The sequence below is a fragment of the Pipra filicauda genome, unplaced genomic scaffold (genome assembly GCF_003945595.2).
Source record: "Pipra filicauda isolate LSUMZ 115617 unplaced genomic scaffold, ASM394559v2 scaffold42_size3861933_pilon, whole genome shotgun sequence".
NCBI lineage: Eukaryota > Metazoa > Chordata > Aves > Passeriformes > Pipridae > Pipra > Pipra filicauda.
Genome location: NW_024104565.1, coordinates 2972174 through 2997953, shown reverse-complemented (window position 1 = coordinate 2997953; position 25780 = coordinate 2972174). Strand labels below are relative to the sequence as shown.

Genomic DNA, 25780 nt, shown 5'->3' with positions numbered 1-25780 from the left:
TCTACAAATAGGCACAGTATTTATGGGCTTGAAGATAAAAGGTGAAAGTAACTCCACGCTGAACAACTTGCTTACATGGAATCTGTATCTGCAGAGTCTGTATTGCTTACAATATTTTTGAGATGCAATTTAGAGCAGAGGAAATTCTTTTTAATGGAAATATTTCTTTTTTTAGTTCGTCCAAATCTCACCCAGGACCTATTGTCCACATTAGTGACAATCCAATGGATGAAGGAAAGGTAGGATGTGTTTAAAGACTCTTCAATACCTTATTTTTCAAGGAAGACTTATTTTTAAAGTATAGATACCACTGCTACTTAAGGAAGGATTAAGTATATGAGGACAATGTTTAAAGTGTAAAGGAATTCTAAATCAAGATTTTAGACTCTGAAAGTAACATGAAATAAGGTACAGACATGTCTGTAGAACTCATTACTGGAATAATTAATCTTATAATCAGAAGCATTTGAAAACACAGATGAAAATGCTTAGTCCTGGGAAATAAAAGCAAAGAATTTTACTTATGGCGATAAAAGGTAAGATGTTACAAAAAAAACCCCCCAATCATAACCTGAGTGCTGAAAGCGTGATGGAAAATAATTAAACTTTACCATGCTCTTGGGTGTTGTAATTTCACAACTGTAAAATGCTTATTTATATAGCATATTTATGTGGAATACCATATACTTTATCTTTAGATTAACTAATCTGAGACAGTGTTTTTATGGAATTTGAGGTCTAACTCACATAACCACATTTTAAGCAATTTAATATAATCACTAGCTACTGTCTGCTATTGAAACTGGTCTGTAGTCCAATTAACCACTTCAGAAAAGTAAACTCAACTAAAATGCGTAAGAAAGAGCTATGTATTAGACTTGTCATTTCCTTCTTATGAGATAGTATTAACATAATCATCTGTTCCTCTTGGCAAGAAGCTTTACAATACATGTTCTTGAAGCCCTCAGAAGACAGGAATTTTTGTCCTGCAGCATAGCAACCACAAAGAAGTTGAGCTATGAACTCAACGGTCAGGAGTTCCTTCTGTATTAAAGTAAATCTACAGGTACTACCCTTTGCTGTGGGACATCTGTTATGAGGCCCATGAAAAAACAATGTAGAATGCATAACTTAATGAATTAAGTCTTCACTGTGAGCTAAAAAGAGAAAGCAAGGAGTTAAAATGCCAGTATGTCTTCTCTAGGTGACAGCAATTGCTGCAGTACCAAATCTGCCATTCCCCACCTAAGTCATGGTTACAAGGCTAAGTAAGTGGACCTCTTTGCAAGATTTGGATTGGTGTCACAGGGCTAAGACACTATGAAGGGTTTTCAGATGCTTTAGCTTGTGTGCCCCATATAGTTATTTAGCACATCTTAGTGGTCTACTGCTAATTTTGTTCAGATTACTTGGTCCACATTGAAGAGTAGACAGGAGGGGTTTTCCTTAATTTTAACTATAGGAATAATGCAAAATTTTAAAGAATTATTAGAAAGCAGCAGTGTTATATGAACCTTTTCCAGAACTACATAGACCCCTGGCAAAAGTACGGTTATAACTTAGCCAGAGAGCCCTTGATGCTGCTTTAAACGTCTGCATTAATGACACCACTCTAGATTAACAAGGAATAAGCAATTGAGTAGTGTGATGAATTAAATACTGAATTATTATTTTTGTCAGTGTAATGTTGCAAATATACTAGAGTTTTGAACTCCCATGTGTAAAGAGTCTTCAGGGAGAGAGAAAATAGTTTGCTTTGTTTGACAGGTCAGTGGTAGATTAAATTGGAGACAATCGAAGAGATACTATTGTCTTAGTGGTTTGAATGTTTTAGCTAGTTATGAGTATGAGCTTGTATCCTAGACACCTGAAGTTTCAGTCCAACAAAGAGAATTTAATGAGTGGAGTTTTTTCATTAGGGTGAGGCTCACTGCAGTAAGTCCATAACTAATGATTTTCTCTGTAGAATTAGGTTTGAGTGACATTCCAGGCTTATGGACTCTAGAATATGAACACAATGAAGCTATGGTAGTTTCAGAAAAGAAAAATTATTTATTTATTTTGGCGTATTCCACCCCACATCTAATTTTTGTCCACTGAAGTTTAAAAATGACTGGGTTTATTGATCAGGATATCAATCAGTGGTTTAGATTCTGACCTTACACTTCTCTTATTTCTCATAAGAAAAGTATTGCTGAAAAAAACCATGTGCTGTTGCAAGAACCCCTTATGTATTCATTTTTAAATTTTGTTCATTCTATTAGCCTTCTAAGCAGTGGGTTTTGTAATGTTTAAGTCAAAATAGAAAAGTTATAAAATATGGCTTATAACTGGCAAGTTGATTTAAACTAATACTGTGCATATCACTAATGGAAAAAATTGAATATTCACTTTTACTAGATCAAACGTCTAATTTTTATGGGGTTTTAGTGCTGTATAGCACTGAAAGAGGTAAAATATTTTGTAAGCTGATAGGAGATCCTCTGTTATTTTTCATATTGAAAACAGCTGTACACCCTGACAATCTTAACACTGAAAAGATTGTCCAAGCAAAACATCTAGGTGGGGCAATAGATCATATTGATTTAAATCTAAGTTCATGTGAAGGCAGTGGTTTCTGACTTACAATCTGAAGGACACTCCTCAGGGCACATTGCTCACAGGAAATAGTGTGTTTCAACAGAGTAAATTGTAGCAGCCAACTGCTCCTTTTTTTTGTATGTCCATGTTGGGGAAAAACTGAAAGTGAAGGCATGCTACTCAATCCTAGGAGCAGCTTCTGCTGTAGCAACAATGCTCAAAGGAAAGATCTCACAGTAGATCCAGCAACTAGGAAAGCTGAAGCTGCACTGCATTCTTCTATGTAACTAGTGGCAAGACTGTTACTACTGCCTTATGTTGGCCTTGTTGGGTTTTTTTTTCCATTAAGAGAAGTGTCACTTGAAATAGGAGAGCAAAACATGTAGATACTCAGCAATGTGTTAGACCAATTATAGTGAGCAATTTGAGTCTTCTCTCCCTTCAGAAAAGGTTTAATCTTGCTTCTAACAAAAAGATTATTTGGGAAATTTTCTTGTTGAATTTTTCTAGCTTTCCTCCTATGAATAAATAATGGTTTTGGTCTTTCTTTAGCCAGTTATCTTAATTGTAATTAACATCTGGAGAAAGTTTATAGTACTTTCTTTGTAGAAAATGAACTCTTACCTGAAACTTCAGGGAGGGTAGTATATTCTTCCAGCAAATCTAAGCAGAATGAATTCCAGTGAGGAAAACGCACAATGGAAGTTCTATTTTTCAACACTGCCACCCGCCCCCCAACTTTCACTCATGAAGGAATACATTTAGCAAGGTTTAGTGTTGATCTTTCTGGAACTCAAAGCGATTTCCAAGGAATGATACTTTCATTTTTTTCTAGTTTTGCATGAATGTCCGTTGTATTTGCTGGAACTTTAGGAGAATGACAAGTACAAAGTAAACCTTTTTAGCATTTAGGTCTTCACCTCTTTAATTTTTATTTTTGTAACTACTTTCAGTTACTACATGAAGTATGATGATGCATATCTTTGGAACAAGAACTACAGGCATTTGCAAATGGTATAATTTTACTTTTCCTTATAAAGACTTAACAATTCTGCTTATTAATGCAGCTTCTGATTGGCTTTGAATCTGGAACGGTGGTATTATGGGACCTGAAGTCAAAGAAGGCAGATTACAGATACACACATGATGAGGTAACGTTTTTCATTTGCATTACTTACTCTGAGGATATCATTCACTGCTCTAATGGTGATTTTTATTTTTTTTTCATTTCTTCTCCTGCTTCTTTCACCAGTGGATCAATAAATAGGTTTCTTTGAAATTACAAGTACTTGAAGTTTTCTCTAATAGAGCAGTATAGTTTGGACAATGAACTTCAAATAAGTTTACTGAATTTAAGTTTGTGAAGTAGTGAATGGTGGCATGGATTGGATTTCTTCACAAATTTTTTTGTGGGTGAAGCTTTCAGATCTTTTTTCTTAGTCATGTGATTTTCACCTATATTAAGAGCTTGAGTCTTAAGTTGAAACTACATGGTTTAGCAATTTCTGTAATTTGGAATCTCTTGCATATTCTGAAAACGGGGGGGAAGAAACTACTAAATAATCTCATTGCAACATTTCTATAAACACACCTTTTCTCTGTAGGATAAGATCAGGGTTTGAAATAAGACTAGGGGAGGTTTAAAAAAACAATGGCATTAAATGGCATTCATTTCTTTAAACCCTTATTCTTGAGAATAAACTTTTTGAAAGACTGAGATTAAGAAAAATCATTCAGCATAATATGCAAGTTGATGTACTTTATTTAAAAATAACAAAAAGTTGGTTTCAATTACATTTTATTGATTGTAAAATGGCTGTGTCATTGTTCAGTACCAGCTAGGCCTATTACTTGTTTCACAGCAGGTGTATTTTCCATAGCCCTGTGCTGAAGTTTTCACAAGACATGATTTAGAGGAGTTTTTTGGTGTTTTTTGGTGGCAGTTCTGGTTTGATACTTGTGTGTTCTACCATTTAAGAGTTTCTCTGAAGAGGGAAGTATCTGAAGTAGTCTAGGCTGTAGATTATCAGAGCTGAATGAGGTTTCTTTGTATTCAGAAATGTCTGTATAAGCCTTAAAGTATGTTATGTGAAGAATATTTTTCTCTCCCATTTTCATTGCATGCACCTATTTGTCATTTGTTTCAGAAACTTACGTCTCCATCTTTTTCTAGTCTGAAACTCTTTGTATACCTTTTATTCTTCATGCTCTTCTCTACTTAACTCTTTTTAACTGTTCTGTTTTGTCTTATATCTGTACACAGAACCTTTCTAGATAGTTTCTTGTTGACTCTGATTTAGTGGCTTTACCAGGGAACTTCTTTCATACACTGACCATAAGGTCCATGGGCATGTGTGATAACCCACTCATAAGGGGAAGGAAGCACCTAATGTCACAACATGTTTTACCTCTTCTCACATTGGTGAAGGCACATGACATTCTGCCCTGTAGCAGGAGCAGGATTTTAAACCTCAGGATTTATGTCCTTGGCTCTCCACTTGTTCTTGGTGAGAGCTCTTCTGAGTGTGGAGTTGACAACTAGTAAGAAGAGAGCTACTTAGTTCAATTTTGTCATACTTGCCATCTTAGTGGGTGGTTAGGCTTTCTCAGGCACCATGAGCTGGGTGGCCAGGCACATTGATGCCATAAAGAATGCTTGCTAGAAACTTTGCCATTGGATTAGTTTCCTCCTCTCTCATCACTTTATAAATTACTTAAGTCTTAGAGCGTGTAACTTGAGTGCTTGTGCAGTCTGTCACAATCATTTGATGCAACTTTTTTGACTGAAAACTTTGAATGTGTGAAAGGATCCAAATGTCATCCTTTTGTTCCTTAGCAGAGGAAGATCATAATGAGGGTCAAACTCTGTGCGTGATCAGAGGTTTGTGAAAAGATATCTATGTTATTTCCTGAGGGAAGAAGCTGAATCCAATTACGTTTTTGTAGCTTCCTGCTTGGTTTCATTTCAAATGGCCTGACCTTTAGGAGGCTTTCCTGAAGCAAATTCCCATGTTGTAGTGCGGCAGTCTCTTTTGTTGCTGAAACCTAGGTCAGTGGAACACCATTTTCTTCACATGTGTGCCTTTCCAGCACCCTGCTCTAATAGTTGTTGCACAAGAACACTAGGACACTCATCCCAAGGGCAGGAACATCACCCACCCCCAAACCGTTTGTAATGGGATTTCTGCTTAACCATAGCTGAGGGAGGCAGCTCTGTGTCACGACTAGTGTTGACTGCTGGCATATTCTTCCCTCCACAACATTCTAGTTCATGGAAAATTCAGGAAATTTAATTGGAGTTTGTTCTTGGTTTTTCTATATTGCAAATAATATCCTGACTTAAAGTAGTGTATATTTTTTATTATAACAGTAATATTTTGTGTATTTAGAGTTAATTTAAATAATACACAAATGTAATATTCTTTTTCAGATAATTTAAAGGAAATTATCTCTACATAGTAGAACTGAAGTTGTGAAGGGACCTTTCTTTAGAAGGTTTCTTTGAAACCCTTTACTCAAAGCATCCCTTTTTTTCCTGGGCAGGCTCAGTGAAAAAATAAGACTAAATTTTTTTTGCACCATTCTTAAGCCTTTTATGTTCAGACATTGGGGACTTAAAGTAAGCTTTGCATTTCTTATGTGGAATACACTTATATTGCAGTTATTTCCCAGCCTGTATTTTGATCCAGGAAAGAAATAAAACAAATTTCTCAACTATAAGTTTTGTTTCTAAAAAATACCCCTCAAATGTAACTTCTGAAAACTAAAACTAGTTGTATAATAAAGTCCCTTCTTCAAGTAATATTTTGTTTGTTCTGATGTAAAGTAAGCTTTGATAGCATTAACTGTAATGTATTATAGATTACTATTTTTAGACACAATATTCTGGTACATGGCTGAGTGTAAGAGATTATTTTCCAGCATTAAAAACATGTCAAAGTAGCCTGTGGAATTAAGAGGACTGGGGAAAGAGAAACAACCCTGGGATATGACTTGCCAGAAAACTAAGTGTGTCAATGTATTTCATTTCATCAAAACAATCTTCATGATGTATTGTCATTTAAATCTCAGTAGCTGCATTTTTTGTTGTTGTTTTTTTTTTCTTCCTTTTGCAGCTTTTTTCCCCTTCTTTTCTTAGATTGTTGACAAGAGGGTTAGCATAGGTACTCCCAAGTTTTACTATACTTTATTTGAATATTTTGGTAAACCTGTAGAAAAGGAGTTAGTATGATCATCTATTCATTAACAGAAATACTGAGAGTGTCCATGGAAATTAAATTACTTTCATAATAAGGCAGTGAAATCTGGATAGGCTATGGTTAATAATCAGTCTGACTTGCAGAATGACTTTGCTTATGTCTTGCACAGTATATTTCAAGCTAAATTAATGTCAGAAGAAAGTAAAGGATCATGGCAAAATCCAAAGAATTATGAAAGGAATTATCAGTGTCTCTGCATTCCTCTGGGAAAGTATTCAGAACTATTTTCCCACAAATTGTGTTATACTTGAAAAGTAAGCAATAAGATGCATATTAGTTAAAAAAAAGGACAGTTTACTTAGATTTTTTTATTTCCCCTGAATTTTACCAACTTTTATTTGCAGTAGTCTAAACTTGGCTTTGGAAAAATGAATTTAAAAATTCTTTTGAAAACAGGGTAAACTACTTAAATTAATAGCTTTTGTATTTACATCAGTGAATTCCTGCATGTACTGGTTTTGGCTGGGATAGGTTTAATTTTCATCCTAATAGCTGGCACAGTGCTATGTGTGTTGGATTCACTATGAAAGTGATAACACACTGATGTTTTAGTTTTGCTGAATAGAGCTTACTCTTTATTGATGAACTTGTATATTACATTGTAAGATTCCATTTAAATTATTAGTTTTTGTACCTCTTAAAAGAGCCAAAAATAATACTGATTTCTAGGGATATAGACATAAAATGTTTTTAAACGTGTATTAATCTCTTGAAAAGCTAGTTGGTGCAAGAATGTTTCCTTCTTAAAATCAAATATGTGTATCTTTGCAGGCAGTATGGCTGTCATTTTTCCACATGGGATAATCCTTCTGGAACAGGTGGTGAAAGTGAGGCTGCCTTTGTGTACAGCCTGTCTCCACATAATACTCAGGGATAGATAGTTTCTACAATTTCTGGTAAAGTTTTGGCATACGTAGGACAGTGTGGTCAATTGTGCTGTGTTTGTTATTCGAAAAAGTAAGATTTGATTTCCTTCCCTCCCAAGAAAACATGTAACTGTCTCAGAAGTTTTGAAACAACCTTCCTTACGGTCCAGAACAGCTACCTTAAATTTGAATTAAAGGGAAGGGGATAGGAATACTTTTAATAAGAAACCTTCAGTTGTAATTAAGTAAACTTAAAGATTTATTTAGATAAACTTCATTGCTTTTTCAATAGAGTGTTCCCTGTATAAATTCCTGTAAACTTCACTGTATTTGGTTCATGTTCACAAATGGAAGGATTCAGAATGTTAGTTGAGGTCAGGACTTGTTTTACCTGTGCAGATAATTCTACTTGATACAGATGTCTTGTGCCTTAAATATAGTAACAGTCCTCTGTGGTACTTGTATATGATCTTGTTATAAGGTATTACTTTCAGTGTGGGATCTGTTTGACAAGTGATATATTCCAAAAAAATATTTGAGAGACAGTTGAATCTGCACCTGCTGCATTATGGTACCAAAGGGGTAACAGGTGAAGTTTAAATCATGATGAGAATTATGATTAAAACTTCGAGTTTTATTCTGAATCAGTAAATTTTTATAAAATATTGGAAAAATATATTACTTGTAGAGGCCTTTTAATGTCTGAGAAACTATGCATAGATTTGCAGCCTCAGTGGATTCTGCTTGATCTTTCTGTTTTATGCTTTCCTTCAAATCTTTTTTGCTCTTGAGTACTGAGATGATTTTTCAGCTATCAGATTTCTTTTGGTGATTGAGACTATTGCTATCAACCAACCAGTACTACCTAAGTTTATTGTACTTTTGTCATTATAGCTGACTTGTCACTGTAGATATACCAGCCTGTTGTACCTGGAGATTATGCTGCAGCTTAATCAGGTTTGGTTTTGTTTTTCAGGTTTACAAGAATTTGTGAACTGTGTGATAGCAAAGGACAGTGCTCTGTACAGAACTTTATCATACCCAGCCCATAGTATTGTTAGTTGGATTATTTTATAAAACATAAAACACGTATTTTTGTTGCAGTTTAAACAATATTTAGCTGCATTACTAAATATAACAAGTGGTTCTATAAAACTAACAATAAATAGCCATAAAACATCATTCTCTTTCGGTGATTTTTTTCCATCCCTTCATGTTCCTTGCAGAAACTGTGGTAGCAGTCATCCTTCTCCTTTGTGCTCAGTTTATCAGATCTTTTTATGTTCTTAAGCATTAATGCTGTTTCAACAGTAAGAGGTTGTTGCATTCCCTTCCTCTTGAGATTGTTTTTCAAGAAAAGAAAGTAGTGTTCATTTCTCAGATTTGTCCTTCATTCCTTACTTCTATAAAGCTTGCTTTCTTACTAGTTCTTAAGACCTATTTATACATAAGTGTGTGTCAAACCGTTCCATTTGCACTATGGGGTGCCTACTATTGTCAGTGTGGGAGAGTATGTAAAATGTACTGATTGGATTGTATTGCTAAACATAATATAGATATTTTAATTTCCTAGTGTCAGAGCTTTTTGAAATGAAACCTTCTCTTTACTGAGTCTCTTTACTGTTGATCTCTTCCTTTATTTGGTACTATGTTGGTAAATAAAAACAAATGTTCTGTATTTATGCAAAGTTTCTTTTGTAAAACCTTTTTTTGCTAAACAAAAATTTCATGTACAGAATGAGCAAGACTATTTCACTTTGACACTAGGAGACATCATGTGAATCATCTAGGTTTCTGAGCTACATGTGCAGATGTGATATTGGTACAGACAATCTGTATTCTAGCAAAACCTATGTGATTCCACAATACATAGGGAACAAGATTAAATTTCACCAAGAAATATTAAACTTAGTTAATCTGTAGTTTACATATATCCAGATCTTCTATTACTTTAGACTGGAAAAATTATTATTGAAGACTCCACTCATTTACTGTAACCATTTTCCTCTGTCACTTAAGCTCTGGATTCTCCCAGTCATATCGCTGGAAACTGTCTTGTTTCTTTGTATAAGTGTATGAAATATGAAGACCTGATCTGTGTATAATCAGTTTGGGCAAAGATGGCTTAGATTTGTCTCATGAGATTTGCTCTTCACCTAATAGTTATTGCTTAAGCTTTCATTGCTAGTTACAGTTCTTTACTACTCATACATCCACGTTTCCTCACAGAGGACTTTATTTAGTCAGCTTTTTTTCTGCAGATTTCATGTGGCATGGCTTAATCATTCCATTCCTAATTTTATGAAAATAAAGATGTTCCTGTATATATGAAAGATTTTTATGAAAGATTTACTAGTAGATTTCTGTACTTTCCTGCACCTCAAAACTGCCATTGCAATGTTAGAGTATTTTCTTCAATAATACTTTGTTTTTGTCATCATAATTTCAAAAAACCTTGCTACCTCTATTCTCATTTTGCTTATATTTTCAGCCCGTGCTTGCCTCTTGTGCACATCCATATAGACACCTCAAAATGTCATATAATACTTGGACATAATAATCCCATCCCATGTTTTTTGTATGGACAGTATGTTTTTCCCAATAGTGAAAAATTTTGGTTAGCAAAGCTCAAATAATTGCTTGCAGTTATTCCCTGTGTGCTACCTTTCATTGAAAAATGCTTCAATGCTACGCTGAGGAGGATGATTTTTCCCCTCCTTAAACATGTCACTACAATGAAGACAGTATTTTTGATGGATAAAGTATGACCGAAGGTACTACTTAAGAACAGCAAACTTACCATGGGTAAATTAGTACATACTAAGAGCAGTATATTTAATTAGTAATTTCTCTAATTTGCTTACGCTGTCTAATGTCGTTGAGGAAGATGTAAGGATAAAATGATAAGATACACAACTTGTGCTGTTCTGTTTTTTCTCTTCTCTTGCATAGGCTATCCACTCTGTGGCTTGGCATCATGAAGGAAAACAATTTATTTGTAGTCACTCAGATGGTACCTTGACCATATGGAATGTAAAATCTCCTACCAAACCATTCCAGACAATCACTCCACATGGTAAGATGAAAATGGATACCAACTGTGTTTGGCAGCTCTTAAAACACAGAGGACTTGTTTTTAATAGCAGTGTGTTTTGCAAAAAAACAAATATTAAAAGTACACTTGAAATGCACGTAAAAAGCTTTCTCTGTCCTATGAAATTCTGGTAGATTTCACTAAAAAAAGTCTTTATGAAATAAGAATCCAAATCAGTGTAGTTTTCTCTAAATCTCTAAACTTCAAGCTTGCCTTTCACACAGTGGCATTGATCTCAAAGTTAACTAATGCGTATTTTGCAGGGCTTACTTTTTGCTTGACATTGCAATCCCATATGTTGTTTAAAATACATATAAGGAAGCATCTGTTTTACGTTTAAATGTGTAGATTACCACGTCAATTTCTGGAAAGGTTTGTAACAGAATGAGACTAGCATCTGGTAAAATGTTCCCGCTTCTGAGAGGTCTTACATTAATGTTAATTGAGGAAATTAACATTGCATGTTGTTATTCTGTGAAATATGCTGCTGCTCTTCAACTAAGTTCTATAAAATCCTAAGGTTACAGGGTGTGCATGTCTCTAAGTTATGTCTTAACAATTTATTTACTTCAGATTCTTAAGTAATGTAACAGTGAGGATAATCTGTGAGGTTACAAATGTAATGCAGAATGCTGTAGTTATGTGTCCTGGTTTATCTGTCTGAGCCTCTAGCAAGGCTATGTTTACTGTACTGACCATGGACTAGAGTGGAAAAAAAAGAAGCTGTGGATTTCTATATGATCCTGTACCATTTTTCCTGTCGTTGAAAAAGAAGCTATTACTGTAGTAGTAAAACTACTTAGACAAGACTAATGTTATGTTTTGACCTCTTTTAATAAACATTATTTTTATTATGGGCTGGAAATTAAACTTTCTGCAGAACTTCATAGTTGTATCGTATTTTATCAATGGTCAGATAGAAAAGATGTATATTTACACCACACCCTTAATTTCTACTGACTCTATGAAAAATTGTATCTATAGTAGCTTCAGTTTCCAGTAGTGCACAGTTGAGGAAGAGCAGGGTTTCATGCTCAATTGAAGTCTTAGTCCTGAAGGATAACACTCAGGATAAACCTCACTTTACTTGTAAGCTAACCAAATTTAACTGCAAAATGCTTGACACAACTTAAACTTTAAATCTCCTAGTGCTACTTAAAACAAGACTTTAGGGGATGATTATATGTTTGAAAATAAATATCCTGCAACATTTAGGTATAGGATTGGTGGTTGGTTTTTTTTGTAAACATTCCAGGTTGGTGTATTGAGAGTTTAACAAATTTTTAATTATATTATTCCAAGACATACTCTGTAATTGTCAAAGTTGTTGAATATATGTTTATATGAATGTTCTACTTCTCATGTTGGATAGGGAATTCCATTAATTGCCATAATGAACTGTAAGATTAATATAAGAAAATAATTTACTTTAGGAAAGCAGCTGAAGGATGGAAAGAAGCCAGAACCCTGCAAACCTATTCTTAAGGTGGAATATAAAACTACTAGAGCTGGGTAAGACTTCTTTTGTATGCAAAATGAACATACATAAAAGAAATGTAGTGCTCTGGCAATATACATTGTTTCCCAGTTGTTGGGATGAATATTCTGTTGCTACTGAGCTATGGTAAAATAGCTTTGTTTTACTTTTGACAAATCAGGTATTGATGAACAAACTACAAAAATATATATAGGAACTAATTAATATACACAAACCTTAACTTAGGTAAAGATACTGCTAATGCATTATCTACATGCTTTTCATGCTACTAAAACTTGTGTGTATTTTTGCTAAATTTTTGAGACTATTTAAGAAAAGAAAGGCTGATAAAGCGCAGAAGACACCAAAACACAGACATGATAAACTGAACTTCAACAAATAATGGCCTGATGCAAATGTTCTAAATTCTGAATACATGTTCTTCCTCAAAAAAATGTTGTTAACAGAAGCTTTTCTAGTAGAGTGCAGTGATTTACACAGTGAAATGTGCCTAATTATGCACATTGAGAATGTAACAAAGCAGTAATTGCAACAAGAGGCTCAGATGGAATTACATATCTAGAGTAGCGTATTTTGTTACCAAGACTGCAGTTAGGACAGATGGATTTCATGAACTGTGTGGAATTTCTTTTATTTGTGGTTGTAAAGTGCTTTAAAGTGTTAGAGTGAAAAGTGCAGTGTAAAGAAAATATTCATGAAAACTTTTTTTTTTTTTTGATTGGTTGGTTTTTGTTTTTTTGTTTTTTTTTTTTTTTATTTGGTTTTTGGGTTGTTCGGGGGTTTCGTGGGTTTTTTTTATTTTGGTTTTGGTTTTTTGGGGAGATTTCTTTTGGGTTTTTTTGTTTTCTTTTACTGTTGGGGAGGGTGTTTGTATCACTTTCATTTGTTTTCCAGGTGTTCAAATCTATAGAACATTGTTATTGATGCAATATAGTTTACTACAAATTGGTGTACCCATACTTATATCAGTGGCTTTATGTATTTTTATTTTTTGCTCAAAGTGAGCTAAATAGAAATTTCAGACTGTGGCTAGCTCCCAGATGTATGAAAATCTATGATCAGCTGGAAAGCCATGTTTTGCTTGCGGAAGTCTACATCTGTCTGCATAATCCTTTCTCAACTGAAAGATCAAAAGCTGATCTAAAGAAAGAGAAATAATCAAAAAATCTCAGCTTCAGCAAGTCACAATGTCTGCAATCAAAAGCTTTCTATTCTAAATAGTCATTCTGAAGGAGAAGATTAGTTTGAAGCTTGTTCTGTGACATATTACAATGTGAAAACTAGTTGACTTTTCACACAGTTTAAAGAGGAGCTTATTCTAGTATAACTTCTAAGAATACATGGGGTTTTCAGGAGGCACATCTTTCCTAGCGTTGGGCTTTTTTTTTGGTTACACCTCTCACTTGCTCACTTTCCAGTGTTTCTCCAAACTGAATGTTTTGCTATATTTCAATTTAATATACTCTCTAATGTTTGCTGTCTTCAGTGTACTGTTAAATCTATAATTGTTGATACTTATCCTGAACTTTAATTAAGAAAGGGGGTGAAAAAAACTCACAACAAACAAAACCCCACCAGTTTGCACTGTGGTGGTGAAGCAGTGCACTGAAAATCTCCGTTCATTTGCCTGCTGCATGTACTTCAGTTTGGAGTTTGTTTTCAGTTTCACTTGTAATCTTACAAGAATTTTAAGGTGAGGCAGAACTACTTTTCAATACTTAAAATTTTGATAGATTTTCTCTTTACGATTTGAAATTGATTATATATGAACAAGATAAAATTTTAGCTTTTATGTAAAGCACTGTCATTTCTTGTTCATAGTTTAATTTCTGTAGCACAGAGGAGAATCACTTCTGGACAGGACAAATTTTTTTCTAGCTACTGAAACAATGTAAGAAACAAACCAAATAAACTTGTTTCTATAGCAGTCTGCTATAACTGTTCCTCAAAAAGAAAATAAAAAAAAAATCACAGAAGAAAATGAAACAAAATAGCTTACATTTGAGGTACTATTTAATTCATATTTAAGTTATATTTCAATTCTTTATTGTGAAAAACATTCACTTTTTCCATGCTTTATATTGAACCTCTAACATCTTTCTGTCACCCTTTTCTTATTTCCCCCTGTCTAGAGTGCTCAAAGATCTAGGTTGTTTCAGTATCTCCTCCTGTGGAAAACACTCTGTTGATATGATCTTAATTGTTTTCTTTACTGCTTCTAATTCTAATAAACTTTTTTTTTGAGAAAAGGTGTTTGGAACCCCACAAAAGGAAGGAACATGACTGCTGGCAACCTATATTAAGGGCTACAGACACTATTCTTTTTACTGTTGCAGCTCTTATTAATCCCTTCTCATTTTTTTTTCTCCATTATGTTCTCCATATTGCAAAACTGGAGTCAGGGAAATGGGAGGACATGATGCTTTTTCTGGTTTTCACAGACTAGCTATTTATTTTCTACCTTGGTGGCTTTTTCTTTTGTGGGTTTTTTTTTTTTTTTTGGTTGGTTGGTTTTTTAAGTCTAATGCAGATACTGCCAGTGAAATCTTCAGAGCCAAAGTGGTTTACCCTACAAGAGTTGTATGTCTGTGGCTTTATCTCTGGGAGAATACATTTGGAAAGGTTGCTATTGACAGCTTGGGAGTCAAAAAGGCAAATTCTTGTTATATTCCTTGAGCAAACTGGCATAATTTTACAATCCCAGAGCATAAGGTCATTGTACTGCAGCTATTTTTCATCTAAAATGCTCCATCTTTTTGTGACGCAATGAATTCCAAAGGTAGGTTACCTTTTGAGCTTTCTGAAATGGCTTCCACATTGCCTTATATGCATACTTTTTCTGTCTAAAGTTTATCTAGAGAAGCTCTTGAGCTTCTTCCTAGTGCCACTTCCCACCCCCCAGAATTCAGTCCTTCTTGATGCCACTTCCCACCCCTAGTGATTCAGTACCTTATAGTATTTACTCTGGTTGATATTAGCATTATAGTAAAATTGCCCAAGCTTATTATTTTCTACTAGAACTTTGTCTAATAGAATTTAGAGCTCAAAAGTCTCCCCATAAAATGTAATCAAAAAAGAGTTTTGTCTTGGCAGCTGATGCAGCTGTCGTTGACTGACTGTAGAGCAGTACTTTTTAGCAAGATGGATGTATATAATTGGGACCTAGAGTGTACATAAATAATGATGTCTCCTGCTAAGTAAAAGTTTTTGATCTGTTAATTTAGTTTGAATAGTACTATTTTATTGTGTAAGCTTGTCAGTTCAAAAGCATACTTCCCAAAAACTAATTGGTAATTTATCTTTACTACCTCAGGATTGCCAGTATTAAGGCAAACTAACTCTCGAAGTCTTTTCCATCTCTATAATAGCATTAACTTTTTGACAAATTTACTTATGGTTTGAAAAGTAAGGCGGATGGTACCAGTGGCTTTATTTCTGTACATACTGTTCTCTCACACCTCTGGACTGCCAGAAACTGGCTAACATTTGACAGTTTACTTCTAAAATTTACTAGAAACATTCTCCAGGGTTGTGAGCCATTTGGCTCTCCATTGTATTATGTTTTCATATACTGCAAGACCTAATTCTGTGTTTTCTGAGGTTTTTTTCAATGAAACATTGCCCCCCTCTGTAGTGAATTTCTTATAGTGTTCTCCAAGAGGTTTTTAGAGATTTAACTCATGAGGAAATTCGTGTAAGGGGATTACTTCCAAACCTGCTGAAGCAGAACTGTTTCACAGAATCTCTATATGAGCAGCTGCTAAAAATGCTACATAGCAGTTCTCTAAGACTTGAGCACTACTTTTTGTTAAATTACCAAAGTTGGTTCAATCGATGTAAAGTACAAATCTCTTTAGCTTTTCTTTTAAATTAGGTATTTCTAATAACATTCATGTGCACTAACCTTTTAACATGTATCACAGCTGAAGAACAGCCCTTTAATTAGAAAATAAACAGCTTGTGCTCATGGTAAATCCATGGTTTCATGAAAATATGAAAAATTCATATGGAAAGCTGTAGCCGTCTTTCTGGCAGACTAAAGTCAACTTAATCTTTGATTCATTTTGAAAAATCCATGTGACAGATCAGTGTAATCTATTCGTATCTCCTCCATTCCTTGCTTCTTAAGGATATGGACTGGCAAGCCTGCCCAAAGCAGTCTGATTACCTGGAGAAATAAAACCAGAAGAATCCAACACACTGTCATGTCACTGTGTTGTATGAAAATTAAAAACTAAAATTTGTCACTTTAGTATTGTCAGTTGATCTCAGTGAAGGTGCAAGTCCATTAATTTCTGCAAATTGTCCTGGCAGCATTACTGCTTAAAAGACCTAATTATTTCTATGGACAAAAAAGTACTGCAGTAAATCATTCCAACACAATGAGATATTGCACATACATCACACCAGTATTTTTCTCTTCACTGACATCCTGAGAAATATCAGGTTAAATTCAAGTTTGTAACTTTCTTCAAATTATTTCATGGGCCTGACCATAAAAGATTGTGTGAAATTTCAATATGAAGAACTGAGATTGAATGAAAACTTGGAAAAAACTTAATCCTTTTCTAGAAATACACTTTGTACTACTGTTGGAGGCAGGATATTTAACTCAGTGGATCTATGGTCCAATGTATGGCATTCCATTCAGGTCTCTTCCTCAGCCAGCAGTACTCTTTGATCTTATCAAATCTTCAGTCACAGGTCTTTCTGGAGGATCAGGCAGATTGTGAAGTAATTGTAGAAGCTGGAAGCTTGTCTCAGTCTGCTTTGCCTTCAATACTACAAACACAGAGCACATTTCAGCCAAGCCTTAAATTCATGAAGGCCAACATGTGCATAAACCAGACGCTTTATAGACATCTTTATTTCAAGAATAAAGATGTATCTAGTCTCACATTAGTGTTTCAAATGCTAACTAGTGAAAGCCATTTAGACAGTATGGGAAAGATGGTGTTATAGGAAAGGATAAAAAAAAGTTATATCTCTTCAGCCTCTTTTTACAATGTATCAGGATGGCTTTTTTACTAGAAATTTTCTCCAGATACTGACATACTAGCTGCTTCTAAGAAAGACACAAATGAAGGGTAGGATTTCTACGTAAAGTGAGCATAAAAGTAGATCAGAGATAATTGTTAGGCACTCAAAGTGCCTATTTTTCCTTCAGAAATATAATGTGGAATTTGAGGCAATAGTCAGTAATGGGTGACATTTATTTCTTGACCTATATACTTATAAACACTACTCTTTAAAAGATATTATGTCCTATTTCAAACATAAGAAGTATTAAAATGAGTGACGATAATCAGGAAATAAAAAAATATATGGTAAAATGAATAGATTTACTTCATCTTGTTTTTCAGTAAATGAAATAATAAATTATATGTTATGTGCATATTTGAAAAATATGGGTGTATTTAAAAATATGTTCCTCTAAAGGCTTTTTAAAAATCTTTCAAGGGAAGCATCTAATCTGTTCTCAAAACTAGAAGAAATATTTTTGCTCTCTACTCAGCTATTTGATTATGCAGTAGGAGTAGTCTGTGACATAGTAGTTTCCTGAATTTTGTGCATGGTAGTAGGGGGGGAAATGGCTAAAATGTCTTGAGTAAATGTGTGGTACTACTTAAAAGATGTTAGGTCTTTGAAACTTATCAAGCTTCTCCAAGGCAGTCATATTACTCTATTTCTTCCTGATTCTGCTAGACTGTTTTATATTATGGATGAATGGGACTGTTGGCAAATCTGACTGCAGTTCAGTAGAAGAAAAGCAATTCTAAAGTTGTACAAAGTTTTAAAAAATCTCATTTTGCCAAGCAGTTGCAAAGATTGGTAATAAGCAATATGGAATGAAAGGTTTGGAGAAGATGTCTGACTTAAAACAAGAGTTTGAAGACTATAACTTAAGTTTTGAAACTCACACTCAAGCTGTATATTGCATGGAGAACTGGTTTGCATTATTTTTACTCTATCTCTGCTTAATGATATCTCATTGAACTTTGGGCAGGTTTTGCAACCTTACAATGATATCTTTTAGTATATTATCTTGGCTTGATCCTAAATGCCTCTGCTTTATTCCAGGGAGCCTTTCATCATTCTCTCAGGAGGCTTGTCATATGACACTGTAGGAAGAAGACCCTGCTTAACAGTTATGCATGGAAAAAGTACTGCTGTGCTAGAAATGGATTATTCTATTGTTGATTTCCTAACCCTCTGTGAAACACCATATCCTAATGGTAGGCTCAAGATTTTTCTCAGTACCTTGATTTCCTGCCTCTGGAGTTTTATCCCATGAGAATATTCTTGACTATTTCCTTTCTGTTTTGTTTCTGGGGACTGGACTTCAGAAGCAACATCTGTTATCCCTATTTATCTGAAGTATGGTTTACTTCCCAAAGCATCTTAGTAGCATAGTTTATTATAAAGCCTGTTTTGCTACTAGAAGGAAGCAAGTTATGCAGTACATATTTTTTTTTCTTTTTAATCCCAAAAGCATGTGCAGATAAAAAGTAGCATTACAACTTAAAGCTGTAGTTACTGCAGCCAATGTGTTCACCAGTACATATTTGGGTGGAAAGATAGTATGTACTCAATGCTAAATCGTGAAGAACATTTGTGTATTATTTTTACTTTTAGTGACTTTGTTCATTCCAATACTTACATGAAGTTCATCACTAACCTATAATCTCTTTTCTGCAGCAGGTGATTTTTTTATCGTAGTTTAGCTAGTTGTCCCAGATGAATAGCATTATATTGCTGATGACTACAGTGTTTTTAGCTGTCAGCTTCTATCAGAGTATATAAAACTGTTTAGCTTGAAATTTGAGGTCTACCTTAAAGAGGGGAATATGCACTTCACCGACTGCTTAAAGTTTCTTATTTTACTGTCAAGTCAGCTGTCTTTTAATCCATTTTGTAAGTGCTTAAAACTTAAACCCCACTGAATATGAGGCAAAGAGTTTGGGGGTGGGAGGATGTTATTGTTGAGAAATTTGGCTCTATCATATAACCTGCTTATACAAGTTATTCTGCATGTTCCTTTTTCTGTTATTTGAACTGTTGAAAATATTGAATTAATGGAAGAGCAATTAACTTGGAGTATTCAGGAGGGTGAGTGTATAAAATATCTTCAAAAACTGTAGTCATCTAAGTGGCTTTTTCTAATTTTAACTGCTATAGTGCAAAGACTGATTACATTCTTGAGGCTATACATGCATGAGCTCCATTTACCAGTAAGTAACTTTTTCTTCTTTTGTTTTCAGACTTTCAGGAACCATATGCTGTAGTTGTTCTCCTAGAAAAGGACTTAGTACTGATTGACCTTGCACAAAATGGGTAAGAATCTTGTGTAGTAATGGTTGGCTGTGGTGATCAGCCTGTTATTCTGCTCTATAGTTTTAATCTAGCATAATAACTCCCTGTCCAGAGCATAAAATTTTGAATATTAAATATAAAATTTCATCAACTGAACTGAGAATTTTAATATATCAGCTTTTCACGGCTTAATATGTAGTAGATGAGTAGAATATCATGTGACTTTTTCCAGGCTTGATTGACTAACAGAAATTACTCATAGATCACTGGTGCTTTTTAAGTACCACAGTTTATTTTGAAGTTGGTTCCTTAGTGCTGTGAGGGGGAGCTTGCAGTTTTGGGGAAGGGAGCAGAGAGAAGAACTGATCAGATAAGCCAGGTAATTTTGGCTGTTGTCATCACTTAGATATCTGCAGATATTATTGCCAAATAAATTGCTATCAGTATTGCTTAAAGAAACTCAATACTGATGCAATAACTATCATATACATAAAATTTGAATGATAACATCTACTCCCTAGTTTACAGCTGTGGTAAGAAGTTGCTTAAGAGTAGTATCCTATTACACTTTTCACAAATAATACTTGCCTAGCACATTTTGAGTCTCTTGTTTCTTTGTCTGTTGACAGTCCATACAGTCTTAATAGGTGGTGATTAAAAGTTCAGGATACTACAAAAATTTTAAGAAGGGTTTTAAAATTAGTATAGGCAGCAACAACTAACCATTAAGGGATTAGGAGCAGAGGGGCTCAATAAGATGTTGGTAGTGTTCCTGATTAAAAATCTCCAATGGTCAATGAAAAAAAATCCTTATGAAGAATATCCTTGTAGGGCAAAACTAAACCCTGTAAATATTTATCCTTAAAGTCAAGTGTGTTATCTAAGGTGATACCTTAGATAATAAAGACTCTATGGAATTCAGAAGAAGATCAGGTTTTATCCTAATATCTCTCCAGGTACTGAGCAATCTCATTTAGCTTTTCCCAGTGTTACAGCCATATGCTGTATCCAGAACTTGTTTCTGATATACCAATAGCATTAAGCTTCCAAAATTCATATTTAATTCGCAATGCCTGAAATTTGAAATTATGGTAAGGCTTATTCTATTTCATGCTAAAAAAATCTTTAGCAGTTGTGCTTTTAGAAGACTTATAATGGTCTTTGTTATGATTGACTTGCAAAGTATTAATTGTTTGACACCTAAAAAGGCAAAAAAATTAATGCCAAAATAAATCTACAGGCTTCCTTTTACCAAATCCAAATACGGATTTGTCATATTTTGTTAAAGTGAAGCCTAGTCTTCATTCAGTTTTAAAAGATTGTTGTAAGCTTTCCAGATAGCTATGTATAAAATTCTTGGTATGCGGTAAGTTTTCATCTGTTCTTGCCAATTTTTCCTTTAGATGGCTTGAGAAGCTGTGTCTCTTTTCACCTCTCAAAAAAGGGGGAGAAAACATACACATAGCATGCATTTCTCTCGAGATAAATGTTCTTTGAAAACAGATACATTTACCTCTATTAGTATTATTGACTTTTTTCCTCATAAAGGCTCTGTCACTTTTCTGATGGAGATGGTGGGGGGAAGCATAAGTGTTTCTATTCTTCTAATTGGTAACTGCATGTTGCTATCTGTAGCTTTCAGAAAGTGATCTTGGAGTTGCAAGTAGACTTTGAGAAGCGCTGGACAACTTTCTGTCTCACAATGGTATACTAATACAAAGTGAGACAGGACTCCTCCTGTCTTTTGCCACAGGAGAATAGACTGAAGATTTACAAATAAATTCATATCTCCACATTACTACAATTAGGACTTGGTAACTTAATTTTTTCCACAGGCCTAAATTAGTAAGCTTTTAAAAATATAAAGCTATAGGGAATAGTGGTGTTCTAGAAATACTCTATAAACTGTACAAACTTCCAATTCCATCTATCTTTATAGTGTATTAGATGAGCAGTAAAGTTGCATATTTGTTCATAATCTAATTTGATATGCATTTATTTTTTTTCTGTACAAAAAGAATGCCAGCCTAGTCTTCAGTACTTGTGTTCTGCATTTTAAAAAAAGGTTTTTCCTAGATTAACAGTCTTCCCCTTTCTTCCATTGAAGGTATCCTATATTTGAGAATCCCTATCCTTTGACTATACATGAATCTCCAGTTACCTGTTGTGAATATTTTGCTGATTGTCCTGTGGACCTCATACCTGCACTCTATTCAGTTGGTGCTCGTCAGAAACGTCAAGGTTACAGTAAGAAGGTACAACATCTACTACATACATGTGTGGTTTAAAATACTGAAAATCAGCAGGTCTAAATAACGATTGGCCATACTAAGACCAGAGCTCCATCTGACTCATCCTGTCATGTGTCAAGCCTTATAATCATGTTTTCCTGATGTGCTCCCATCAATTGCCATATCACTGGAAGCTAAAGGAATTCCTGGAACAGGGGTAGTGTTTATAGCCCTTGTTGATTTTTTTTGTTTGTTTGTTTGTTTGTTTACCCTCACCCCCTGCAGTGGATATGTCTAATTTTTTGAAGTCATGTGAAATACTGGATTCTGCAGTATCTGCAGTAATTTCAATGGCTTAACTTTGCGCTATGTGATATTTTCTTCCTGAGTGTTTTTGTTAATCTTCCAGGAATGGCCTATCAGTGGAGGCAACTGGGGTTTGATCACTCAGAGCTATCCAGAGATAATTATTACAGGGTAAGTGATCCCATAGTGTACTAATAATTTTCTTAGCTGATTAAGTAAAATTGAGACTGTTTTATTCATCTTTTAGAACATTGTTTTTTATGAGTGGTTTGAATGTTTATGAAATTAGTTCACCAAACAAGTCCTTGGCATAATGTCCTTGAGGCATTACTGAGAAAGTAAGGGGCAGAATGTGGAAGGGAAGGTAGTGAGTGTTTTCAGAGATTATTATTATGATGCGGTATTGTGATTATGTGTGTTTCTTATCTAAGTATCCTGGATCAAACTTATCATATATTCTATAATTCTTGGAAAATATTGAGTATTGTTTTAAAGCACAGGAAGTCCACTAAGTAATTATTGAGTTCAGTTCTTAAAGGGAAGCCAATTTTTTATTTCAGAAAGGACAGTCAAATACTTTTGAGCCTGATCCTTCTAATAGTACTGTAAGGAACAATTTAATAAACAACATTTAATTTATTACTGTGCAGTGCATCACTGAAATTAAGAGCACTAATGAAGTTTTTTTAGAACAACCCATTAGCCTGAATGAGGATTACTGTGACTTTATACTACACCTTGGAGAGAGTTTGAGAGACAGTCCTGAAAAAATATAGTCATCTGATTCTTCATTTCAAGGCTAAATAAACAAATTTGGTGACTCATTTACAGTGGGATACTGTATCTTTAGGTGTCTTCTTTACAAGTGTTGCTCCTAATATAGGGCATATTTTAATAAGCAGCACATGGTAAGGTATGCCTCAGTATTTAAAATGGTAAATTAGTACAGTGGAGTCATCAGGGAGTTAGCCTCCAGATGTTTTTCTAATCCCTTCCATCCAAAGTCATTGGAGCACATGTTGGTAAAATGTCAGCTTCCAATAAATTGTGAAAATAAAGTGTCACTAAGAGTACTAATAAAAATAGAATGTTAAAAGTATACTTTCCAATCAGTAACAAAGAGGTCTAGCACTCCAACTAACCATTTTACCGTCTTATTAATTTTTTAATATTTCACAGGCATGCTGATGGGTCAATCAAGTTTTGGGATGCCTCAGCAAGTAAGTGTTTTCAGTAGAGTTTTTTTTCCTGTGCAGTAGGAGTTTTCTAAACCGATTTCTTTATTGGAATGTAATTGCAAACTAGTCATTGTCATTATTTCTTGCCTTCTGTAGAGTCAGTAACTTCACAGAAAATTTTTATTTAAAATTAAGTATAATTGACGTTATTTCTTAGGTTCTTCACTGTTTCTTACCACCTCAGAGTAAATGCATTGATAGTCCAAGGACCAGTTAATATAGAAGAATTCTAAAATTTTTTAGAAGCGCCTTAAACTTTATTTTTGAGCATGAAGATGCATGACAGGGAAATGCATTCCTTTTTAATACAATTGATTTTCAGTAAGTTATTTCTGTCTTTTTGGACAGGAGAGAGGCATGTGTTCAAGACATCAGCTCTCCATAAATTACAGTATCTAGAAATGAAAATTGGAACCAGTAGAAATTTGTGCTACTAAAATGATTTATGCATTTGTGAAGAAAGGCAGGAGAAGAGTAAAATAAAGAAACTTTTCTTTGGAACACTGAACAGGCCTGAAGAGTCTGATACTATTTTACATTTCTCATCTTCAGTGAAAGGGTCAATTGCATCTGATGGCCTACACAGCTCACAGTGAGAAATGCAGTAAGAATTCAAAGTAGAAATGACTGCATAGAGTTAGATGTTTTAGTTAATCTAGTTCTGACTAACCTTACTCTTGGTACTTAAAAGTTGTTTAAAGCGATCTTGGAATCATCATTAATTGTCTTTGAAAACCTGTGGAAAACTGATGAGATTCCAAAATGCTAAGGCGTGTGTGGTTGTGGGAGGGAACAGATGCAATGTATATGTTAAAAAACTGGGAGGAGGACTATTTGGAGTGTAATAGATCTTTAATTTCAGTTTGGGGTGGGAGTAGAACCTGGGAGAGAGAGGAGAAGGAGGTTAGCCAGAACCAAGCGATTCTGTGTGCTTAAAAGATCTATTCAGCATAGAATTGTCAAAGGAGATTCTCTTAAAGACACTTAGTTTCTTTCTAAAACAGATACATAAACCTGTTAAGCGAGTATCCTCTATTGATTTTAAATCTCTCTAATAGGACAGTCTTACAAGTGAACTAGGGAAATGTGATTCAAGTAAAACCACTGAAATATGGAAGAGGAGAAAGGATGCTATAATTTAAGTTTTCCTAATGTTCTGATTAGTATTTATAGCAGTGATTTGGGCCATTGACTAAAGGATATGCCTGTGAAGTTTGAAAACAGCATGAAGGTATTTGAAAGAAAACTTAATACAGAATTAAAATTACAGTTGAGAAGGATACTATTCAAGAGGTAGCTATATCAAAGACAATTTACTTGACTATAGTATGAATGATGTACACTTAGTACTTAGTTTCTGGGGAAAAAAATTGGACATCTCATGAATTGCAGTCTGTGTTGCATAGAAAAAAATAATCACTGCTATAAGGAAGTGGGTATGTCTGTAAAACCAACATGGAGTAACTCACTATTTAAAACTGTGGAAAGGCATCACTAGAAGAGTTCTAGGAAACCTGTTATCAACAAAAAGTGGACTGATCAGAGGGCAGCACTTTTGAATGATCAGACAAAATAATATGTAAATTGGAGGAATCGGGGCTGTTACGTATGAGAGCACAGGTGAGAGGCCATGGATTTGAAATACTGTGGAAATAAAGAAAAGGAGCTTTACTTCCTCTACCATAGACACGACTAAGTTGTAGATATGGCATATGTAACAAGATGATGTTATAACGAGATCCTGAGGTACAGTAAAGCCTTGAGAAGCTGTGAAGTCTTAGTTTATAACTGTAGCTTAGTATATATCTCTCAGGATAAGTGTTGGGGTATTTCTTTTATACTAACTGATACTATATTGATCAAGTGGTGCACTGCATGGGCAGAGGCAACACAGATATTCATTGCTTCTACTCTGCCCTCTTTTGCTGAACATAATATCTTTCTCTATGAAGACAAGTTAATAAATTAAAAATTGAGAAGAAAAAAAATCTGTTCTGATCAAAACTAATTTTTCTCTTTTACTTTGTTCCTAGTAACGCTGCAAGTACTCTATAAGTTAAAAACAGCCAAAGTATTTGAAAAATCACGGAATAAAGATGACAGGCCAAACACAGATATAGTAGATGAAGATCCATATGCTATTCAGATCATCTCGTGGTGTCCAGAAAGTAGAATGCTGTGCATAGCTGGAGTTTCTGCACATGTCATTATTTACAGGTTCAGCAAGCAGGAAGTGACAACAGAAGTCATTCCGGTAATTAGTTATGACCATTTTTGAATTTTGTAGGATTTACCTATAAGAAGACTGTTCTAGCAATTTACTGCTTTGTTATCTTTTATTTTATTAGTGAAATGGACAAAAACAGTTGTCTCAAAATGAAGAGATGTGGTTTT

At 34.4% G+C, this 25780-nt stretch overlaps 1 protein-coding gene across 4 annotated transcripts in view; it reads left to right on the top strand.

Moving 5' to 3' along the window:
* The window catches only part of STXBP5 (syntaxin binding protein 5), a 102564-nt gene that overhangs the window by 40228 nt on the left and 36556 nt on the right, over window positions 1–25780 (top strand). For all 4 annotated transcript variants that reach the window (XM_027725282.2, XM_027725280.2, XM_027725281.2 and 1 more), the window contains exons 6-15: window positions 176–239; window positions 3648–3731; window positions 10658–10781; window positions 12233–12311; window positions 18379–18533; window positions 19560–19632; window positions 21719–21866; window positions 22252–22319; window positions 23328–23368; window positions 25420–25640. In XM_027725282.2, coding sequence (XP_027581083.1) covers window positions 176–239; window positions 3648–3731; window positions 10658–10781; window positions 12233–12311; window positions 18379–18533; window positions 19560–19632; window positions 21719–21866; window positions 22252–22319; window positions 23328–23368; window positions 25420–25640 — 1057 coding nt within the window. The remainder of the gene's footprint in view (window positions 1–175; window positions 240–3647; window positions 3732–10657; window positions 10782–12232; window positions 12312–18378; window positions 18534–19559; window positions 19633–21718; window positions 21867–22251; window positions 22320–23327; window positions 23369–25419; window positions 25641–25780) is intronic.